The 10,530-nt window shown below is 31.6% G+C and overlaps 1 protein-coding gene across 2 annotated transcripts; it reads left to right on the top strand.

Annotated features, from left to right (window-relative positions):
* Nucleotides 1-4,088: 4,088 nt before the first annotated feature.
* On the top strand, nt 4,089-10,530 carry dnajb9a (DnaJ heat shock protein family (Hsp40) member B9a). Of its 2 annotated transcripts, none has more exon segments than NM_001441898.2 (3): nt 4,089-4,112; nt 4,794-5,021; nt 7,753-10,530. In NM_001441898.2, coding segments are annotated over 2 exon segments (657 nt in total). In that variant the 5' UTR covers nt 4,089-4,112; nt 4,794-4,804; the 3' UTR covers nt 8,193-10,530.

Raw genomic sequence — 10,530 nt, 5'->3', positions numbered from 1 at the left:
AATAAGCCTGTCACTTTTAGATTTCATTTATAGAAAGAATAAATAAGTAAAAAAAAAAAAAATGTATATATATATATATATATATATATATATATATATATATATATATATATATATATATATATATATATATATAAACGCTTTTTGAATGTTTTGATCTATACAATCAATTTGATGTCAAACTAAATTAGATCTTGCCACTGTGTTACATATAATATTTTCTTGTTGTAATTATGATATAGAATGTAATTATTTACTAAGTTTTATATTTTATCTATATAATTTCTATTTTTATAATTTCTGTTCTCATATATTTCTACTGTCTATTCATTCATTAATCTTTCTTTGGCATAGTCCTTTATTTATCAAAGGAATGAACCATTAACTATTCCCAAATGTTTTACACACAGATGCCCTTCCAGCTACAACCCATTAATGGGAAACACCCATACACCCATTCACACACACTTTAGTTCACGGATCACATGAGACTGTAGGGGAAACCAGAGCACCTGGAGGAAACACATGCCAACACGGGGAAAACATGCAAACTCCACATAGAAACGCCAACTGACCCAGCCAGGACTCGAAACAGCAAACTTCTTGGTGTGAAGTGACAGTGCTGCACAGCTACTTTCCATTAAACTTTACCAATTCTTTTCTCTGAATATCTACTCATCACAGTTAAAATAAAAAATAAAAAAATCTTAACTGTGAAATGTTATTGTAAATTGTGAATGTATAATGATTTAATCAATACTTTATTGTTTTAATTTTTTGTATTTTTTGTATGAAATCATGCTACCATATGTACCTATTACCAGGACCAGACAGAATCTGGGGACATTTTTCACAATTTCTGTGTAGAATTGTGTAAAAAAATAAATAAAAAATAAAAAACTGAATAAATATAAACATTTACACATAGACACTATAAATAAATAGACTCAATGATGGGCTAAATATCTGTGGAAATCTATTGTTAATTAATTAAATGTATCTTATTCTCTGAGTTTTTTGTGTGGATCTGATCCTTTGTTCTTCATCTTAAAATATACTGTGGCCCATTGTAATGTAATTAAATATTTTTATCTAAATTAAAATACAAATTTCCATGCATACATTTATAGAGTTGTATGTAAATAATCGTATTTTTGGTTTTAGTCACACAAATTTGTAACATCATAAAAGTGTAACATGTTATAACAATATAATTCATTCATTCATTTTCTTGTCGGCTTAGTCCCTTTATTAATTTGGAGTCGCCACAGCGGAATGAACCACTAACTTATCCAGCAAGTTTTTATGCAGCAGATGCCTTTGCAGCCGCAATCCATCTCTGGGAAACATCCACACACACATTCACACACACACTAGAGACAATTTAGCATACCCAATTCATCTGTACCGCATGTCTTTGGACTGTGGGGGAAACCGGAGCACCCGGAGGAAACCCCTGCGAACGCAAGGAGAGCATGCAAACTCCACACAGAAACGCCAACTGAGCTGAGGCTTGAACCAGCGACCTTCTTGCTGTGAGGCGGCAGCACTACCTACTGCGCCACTGCTTCGCCCTATAACAATATAATATGTAATATAAAAAATATATGATTATTAAAAGTACAAAAAAGAAGTAAAAATAGCAACCATTCAAATCTTAAAAATAAAACAAAAATATACATACATTTTAACTTATATATAAATATAGCATACTCTTCTTTATTTGTGAAGTGTATATGTGCAGAAACATATTTAAATGGATGTTTAAGTTCATTTAGCTTGCCTTTGGTCTGAATTCCTCTTATTTATTAGGAATCAAAAATTCACACAATTAATAACATGTATTTTTCATTTAAATCATCTTTCGAAGTTTTTTAGACTTGCCTATTTGTGAGGTGTGCGTTTTAGTACTTTAAATATTCTGATTGGTCTCACATTTACTGTTACACAATATTGTTTTATTCTTGTATCATTTAAGTTTAAAGCACTAAAAAAATAGAAAACCAGTTATTCTATGATTATTATTTTACCATAAATGTTCTTATTTTCTTTAAAAGTACTTTTAAACAATGTAACATTAGAAAAACAAGAAAATTGTAAATTATTCTTGAATATAAAAAAGACTTATACAGCATGTTTTATGCAGAGGATGCCCATCCAGCTGCAACCCAACACCGGGAAACACTCATACACTCTTACATTTACATACTACAACCAATTTAACTTATTCAATTTACCTACTGTATACTGCATGTTTTCGGACTGCGGGGGACACCGGAGCACCCAGAGGAAACCCACGGGAGCAAAGGGAGAACATGCAAACTCCACACAGAATTCGAGACCCAGCCGAGGCTAAAGCCAGTGACCTTCTTGCTGTGAGGCGATTGTACTACCCACTGCGCCACCGTGCTGCCGCAAATTTTGTTTTATTATTTTCAATTTTTATCTTTTATTTATGTATAATGAATTTGTGTCAAATATACTGATAAAATAATAAATTATGTACAGTAACAGGGTTATATACAGTTCTCAGCATATATGAGTACACCCCCAACAAATCTCTCATTTAAATCAATATTTTCTATAGGAAGCTATAAAATATCATATTTGTGCATATACATTTGACCAGTCAGTCCTGAAGCCAAACCTGAAGCTAATCTAGCAAAATAACTTGCCATAGTGAGCCTGGAAGTCTTTACATCTATTTTGTACTTTTGTAAATTTTCTGATGATTTCTGGAAACAGGTTTCAGGGTTGATTTTTGATTCATTTTACAAAGTAATTAACTTTGACGAATGCATGATTCTTTTTTTGAATTGTAAAACTGGCTATGATACACTCGATAATGTTTTGAAGTTGATAATTTTTCTTGGGAAGTTTCACATACAAAAGGCAAAAGTAATGTCAAACGTCTTCTTTATTTTTTTTCTGTAAAGATTTAAAAATATTTTATGATTCTTTACCTCAATTACAAGAAACAAGACGGCTATAAAAACCTCTCTAATAATGGAAAAAATCAATTGTACAATCTTATAATTTAAACATAATGGATCCCCTCATATATGTAATGTGGTATTTTTTAATCTATGTTCTGCATCACAGCGTACATTTTGTGTGACTGTTATGATATTATATAATCCTGTATGCTTGTCAGTTTTATGCTTCAATAATAATAAAAAAAACTTGCAATAATGATTCAAAAATGAGTAACGCAAATGTTTATAGTATAGGAAAAAATATTAAATAAAAAATTCCAAAATAGCAAAATAAAGAGAAACAAAATATATATTTTGGAGAGTTTTTACAGGTTTGTAAGATTTTGCATGAATCTAAATGTATTATCTTTCAATTTTTAAAGATGTTCTGTGACTAACATATTATTTTAATATTTACAGTTGAAGTCAGAATTATTAGCCCCCCTTTGTTTCGTTTTTTCTTTTTTAAATATTTCCCAAATGATGTTTAACAGGGCAAGGCAATTTTCACTGTATGTCTGGTAATATTTTTCTTCTGGAGAAAGTCTTATTTCTTTTGTTTAGAATAAAAGCAGTATTTAATTTTTTAAAAACCACTTTAAGCTAAAAATTATTAGCCCCTTCAAGCTAAATATTTTTTTGATAGTCTACACAGAACAAACCATTGCTATACAATGACTTGCCTAATTACTCTAACCTGCCTAGTTTACCTTTAACCTAGTTAAGCCTTTAAATGTCACTGTAAGCTGTATAGAAGTGTCTTGAAAAACATCTAGTCAAATATTATTTACTGCCATCATGGAAAAGATCAAATAAATCAGTTATTACAGATGAATTATTAAAACTATTATTAAAAATCTTCTCTCCGTTTAACAGAAATTGGAGGAAAAATAAACAGGAGGGACTAATAATTTAGGGGGGGCTAATAATTCTGACTTCAACTGTACATAACACATAGGCCTACATTTCATTAGGCCCTGCGTAAACACACCGCAACATTGAGGTGTCTAGTGTCTGGTTCGTATGAAGGTCACGCGGTACGGTGATGGACCAATAGGAATACGAGTCGTGTTGTACTGCCCAAATATTAAAACAACTGTATCGGTTTAGGTCATTTTTACGGTGCTGTCAGCGAGAGTAAGTACGTGCTCCAAATATGCCTGCATTCACTTTTGTGTATTTATTGCTTATATTTATGTGCAATATTTGTATACAGCGAGTGTATCTAAATATCTGTTATTGATCATGTTATAAAATTAAGTGAAAATCAGACATAATGTTAGCAAGCTGGCTAATAATAGTTTATCATTTATAAAAGTTGGTTTCGAACAGCGTGTTGATGAGGCTTTTATATTGTTCTACAATAAATAGAACAATATAAAGAAAATACAGAAAAAATGGTACAATATCTGAAACGCACAGACTGTTTTACATGCACTGCAAGCGCCGTATTACAAACATTGATATAATAAAACAGCAATTAATTTATCGTTATCTTTAATAAAATGTTCATTTAATATATTTTATACAATTTTATTTTATGTTTTAATATGAGTGTATTTTGAAACACTTAAAGCAGTTAATCGAGGGGGCGTGGTGCATGTAAGTTACATCATGAATATTACCAGAACAACACGTTACCAAATTTGATGCATGATTTCTATTAACGTTATACAAACATATACAATTGCATTACATAAGGGAAATGTAATTTTACTGTATTATTTGGAGGTAAATATTTTGTGATTAGCATAATTTAGTGTTTATATATTAAATTCAATTAATAAATTCCATCTCTTTCATCCGTTTATCAAACAGCCAGAAGAAGCATGGCCACTGCACAGTCCACACTGATGTTTGCAGTCTGCATCTTGATGATAACAGAACTCATACTGGCCAGAAAGGACTACTATGACATCCTCGGTGTGCCAAAAGATGCTTCTGAGCGTCAGATTAAGAAAGCTTTTCACAAGCTTGCCATGAAATATCACCCAGACAAGAACAAGAGCCCTGATGCGGAAAACAAATTTCGAGAGATTGCCGAAGGTAGGTTTAAAAGTCAAAAAGCTTTGCATATTTTTTTTACATTTAATATATAGTTATATATACACAAGTCAGAATTATTACCCCCCTGAATTATTAGCGCCTCTGTTTATCCCCCCCCCATCAATTTCTGTTTAACTAAGAGAAGATATAAAAAAAAATTATAGTTTTAATAGCTCATCTCTAATAACTGATTTATTTTATCCTTGCTATGATGACAGTAATGCAGTAGCATTTACTGACAGTAGCTTTTAAAGGCTTAACTGGGGTAATTAGGCAAATTATTGTAAAACTATGTTTGTTTTCTGCAGACAATGTATATATATATATATAGCTTGAAGGGGCTAATCATTTTGGCCTTAAAATGTTTATTAAAAAACAAATAAGACTTTCTCCAAAATAAAAAATATTATCAGCCATACTGTACAAATTTCTTTGCTTAGTTAAATATAATTTGGGAAAATTTAAAAAAGAAAAAAAAAATCAAAGGGGGGCTAATAATTCTGACTGCAACTTCATTGTTATTTATTTAATTATTTATTTATTTATTTTTCATTGTTTTAATTGTATGGCCAGTAAAGGGTTTTGTACCTCATTTGGGGTTACAAGAGGTTAAAAAAATTAAGCAAACTAAGTAAATTCAGCAACTTGCAAACTTGGCAAACAGGAAGCTGTCATCTGTGGAGCTTCCAGCCTCACTCGCTGAGACTGCAGCTCTGCACAAGACTTTTGGCCAGCGAGAAATTAAAATGGTCGTGCCGAATTGAGTCTGGTTCTCTCAAAGTTTTTTTTCTTCACTCTCCTATTGGTGAAGTTTTATTTCCCTCTCCGCTGTCGCCTCTTGCTTGCATGGTTCAGGATTGGTAGAGCTATGCATCGATGAATTTGCTCTTCAGTGTTTGGACTCTCAATAATAATTTCAAACAACACACTGAACTGAGCTAAACTGAACTGAACTTAAACACTAAAAACTGAACTACCCTGATCCAATTACTATGACCATTTATGTGAAGCTGCTTTGACACAATCTACATTGTAAAAGCGCTATTCAAATAAAGCTGAATTGAAAATTGAATTGAACTGTGATGAGAGTGGCAAATAATCCTTTTCTATCCATGGAAAAAGACAAGCAACTACTTCAAATTTTTCAGACCTGATAATTTTCCTCCAAATTTCAAACATTTTTATATTTATTTTTTAAATAATGAATGGGCAGAATAACAAATTGTACAGGGAAACGTGTTTCCTTACTGTGCACATGACAATAAACAGTTGAATTGAAATGTTTTCATTTGTTGTGATTGAAAATCAGGGTTATTCTATTCCACTAAATCCGGATTCCTTTAGTAAAATAAAACATTTGTAACATTACAAGTACAGTTTAAAGGGATTATTTACCCAAAAAGGAGCATTTTTGAGTTTCCTTTTTCTGTTGAACACAAAAGAAGATATTTTAAAGAATGGTAGAAACCGGTAACCATTAACTTTTATAGTTTGAAAAACAAATACTAAGAAAGTCGATGGTTATCACTCAGTTAGCACAATTTATATATATTGTATTATTTATATATATATATATATATATATATATATATATATATATATATATATATATATATATATATATATATATATATATATATATATATATATATATATATATATATATTTAAGGGCTGCACGATATTGGAAAAAAATGGGTATTGCGATTTATTTTGTTTATCTGGAAAATATATTGCGATATGAATACAATACAATTCCAGAAGATAACTTTAGTAACTTTATCTGGAAATATTTACCTATTACTAGTTTGACTTAGCCCAAAATACATAAAATCAACAAAGTAAAAGCATGGATGAAAACAACAGAACAATGTAATTATAATTCTTTGTGCACAAATGGTTTAAATTCACCTGAAACCTTAGTAAAAGGCCTTGAAAACTATATAATCAAAAATAAAAGTCATTCACACTATTATTTTAGGGTTAAACTTTTTAAATCATGTGCTCTGTTCTGTAGCTCCTAGTTAATTATAATCACGTTAAAGATCCTGAAACAATGATACTGAAACAATATATTATGCAGCCCTTAAATTATATATATATATATATATATATATATATATATATATATATATATATATATATATATATATATATATATATATATATATATATATATATATATATATATATACATATACATATATATATATATATATATATATATATATATATATATATATACATATACATATATATACATATATATATACACACACATATATATAGGGTTTTTACAACAGCTCAAATTAAAACTGATCGTCTGCAGTTAAAGCACATCTTGTTTGTTTCATTTTAAATTGATTGTATTGGTGTATAAAGACAAAAAATGTTAGAATTGTGTCAATGTCCAAATATTTATGGACCTAACTTTATATCTTTTAGGGCTACGCAATATATGGTTTCAGCATTTATATCCAAATATGTGAATCTGCAATAGTCACGTTGCAGAATCTTAAATGTCAAGTTAGGATTATAATTAACCAGAAACTACAGTTCAGAGCACATGATTTGATTGCAAAGTTTAACCCTAAAATAATAGTGTGAAAGATTTATATATTTTATATATGAATCAGCATTTTTTAATTAAAAAATAATAATTAGAATATGTATTTTTATGTGGAATATCCCTTTGTTTTCACTCATCATTTTTTGCAAAACTCATTCGGCAGCATACGAAACCCTGTCAGATGAGAAAAGACGGCGAGAGTATGACCGGCTAGGACACAGTGCATTCACCAATGACGACACGAATGGAGGAGGAGGAGCAGGGCAGCGTTTCCATCATTCCTTTGATTTCAACTTTGATGACATGTTCAGAGACTTTGACATTTATAGCCAAAATAGGCACGCTCGCCCAAAACGGCACTTTGAAGAGCACTTCAGGGCCCACCAGCAACAACACAATCGCCACAAGAGACACTACCAGGGTTCTTTTGGAAACGGAGCCTTTGAGGATATGTTTGAAGACATGGAGAAGATGTTTACATTTGACCGACACGTAAAGAGGACAGATAGCAGGTTTCAGGGCACAACCAAACAGCACTGTAGGACGGTGACCCAGCGAAGAGGAAACATGGTCACCACGTACACAGACTGCTCTTCATCCTGAACGCCAACCTGGAAAGTTTAAATTGAGTTATTCATTTGCTGCTGTGACAAACAAGGATTGGTTTTGTCCTTGACTGGTCTGTTTCATATGATGAGGATTGGGCTATTTGGAGATTTAGTTACTTTGACTGACATCTATAATTAACACTATGTTGTGTAGCGACCTCTGTATGCCTAAAGTATACTTTATTTACACATGTTAGCGTATGCGTTTAGTTGAAAGCAAAGCCCTTATGAATAAGATATGCTATTTAATAATATTTACAAAAATAGATGTTTGGCACTTGCGCGCTAACAAGATTTTTGCTTATCCAGAGTATGCGCTTTGTCTCTCTAAAGATTATGAGCTTTTAAAATGTCAATATGTGTTCTTTGATCTCATCGCACATTTACTCGACTTTTGTAGTTTTTGTTTTACTTTCTTTTTTTTTTCCTGACTGTAAAACAATGGTGCAGTGTTTACAGCTTGTGGACAAACAAAGCAGTGCAACAACAAATGTGTGTACATTGTGCACACAGTTAAAATACTTTTGCATATTATCCATATACCCTTGCCACGTGTGCATAAAAATGAAAGTAAACTTGTTTTAACACGTAAATTTATGTACGTGCGCCGCCATGTAAAATTTACTTCATGAGTGTTCAAGAACCCTTAAGCATCAAAGAGCTTCATCCTAGTCTGCGCTTTGTCTATTTAAAAGATCTTAGCGATAAAATGTCTTCGACTTTGTTAAAAAGAAAAAGTTTTAAACGTCTTTAAATTAATTCACGTATACATGCAGTTGCCTATGTAGGCATCTATTTTATTTTTGTCATCTTTAGTAATTTGTTGTTGTTGTTCCTTTCTTTTCTAACTGCGAAACAACAGCTGGCTCATGAGTGACCTTGTGGGCAAACTAAGTAGTGCAAAAACTGTTCAAAGTTTGAATTTTCTCGATTAGTAAACTAATTTCACTACATGTGTGCTTTGATGACAAAATTGTACGCATACCCTTGCATATGTGTAAAAACCAGTGTAGACTTGTTTGTAGCAAGCACACACTTAAACACAAAGCCCCTGCTACTGTAAATATATAACTATGCTATAAGTATATATACAAAATCATGCATTCAACATATGCACACTAGTCATTCTCGTCCAGTGTCTGCACTTTTTCCTCTCCAAAAGTTATGAGTGATTACAAATCTCTGTATAAATCTATGTTCTTTAATCCCATCATGCATTGCGTTTGTTGTTTTTGCCATTTTTAGTTGTTTGTTGAAATTTGGGTTGTGCAATTTACGCATATCCTAGCATACATGTGAAAATTAAAGTATACTTTGGGCTTAATATTCAAACTTTAGATATTTTATTAGTTTTTTTTCACCCCAAAACATGAAAAAATATGGTCATGAATTTATTGCTGACTTAACATAGTTGATGTTTTTCTAATAGTAGTACGCAAACATTTAAATCGCACTTTTTCCTGAACATATGACGTGCATAATCTCCTGTTTTTACTATACTAAAAAAAACGATTGTGCTGAAATCGCTAATTATGATAAAATGCATCATATTTAGCACTTCCATTTGCTTATTCACTTATACCAAGTTGTATATTTTGTTGTGTTGTGCTGAATGCTTACTATATGAGTCTTTGAGATTCCCTCATCCTTTGTTTTTATGTGAAGCTTAACAAATGTTTGCTGTGAAGAATGTAGTTCATCATATTGAAGTAGTTTCTTTCAAACTCACACTTGCTAGATAGTGCCTTCCCCACTCATTTTAGTAGATCAAGTTAAACGTAATCAGATTGGAGCACTTTTATGACCTCACATGTATTATTTACTTTGCATGGCAGAGAGAAAGTAGTTTTTTTGTCGTGTACAGCGATTATCCAGTTGGGTTGGTAAACAGCTTTTGTTTTAGGAAAGTACAAGTCTGGCATTGTTCTCTAAGCCAGAGTGTGTTTGGGCTGAACCTTTTCTATGTTTGCGACAAAACAAAAGAGTTTAGACTGATTTCAACTGGGGAATGTACCAACTTGGCTTTTGCCTGCAGATGTAAAGATGTGGGTTTTTTTGTGTGTAAATATGATGTATAATCCAGCTGTGTTCCTGTGTGACATCACCTGTGACCTGTTTTGTTGAACAATCCTATGTGTGCAATATTTAAAGGCAGCTCTCCTGTTGGTTTACCTGTCATCTGCTGACATAGTTATGTTCTGAGTCTCCGTAGACTCATCTGGCACTTTCCTTATTTTAATCCTATGGATGAAAAATAAATCTGACATAACCTGTTTGACCCCGGATGTATGTACAGTATACTTGGGTTAACAATAAAAAGTGTTCAAAATACA

Source organism: Danio rerio, chromosome 25 (genome assembly GCF_052040795.2).
Source record: "Danio rerio strain M-AB ecotype USA chromosome 25, GRCz13ab, whole genome shotgun sequence".
NCBI lineage: Eukaryota > Metazoa > Chordata > Actinopteri > Cypriniformes > Danionidae > Danio > Danio rerio.
Note: the sequence above shows the minus strand (reverse complement) of the source record. Positions and strands in the feature narration are given on the sequence as shown.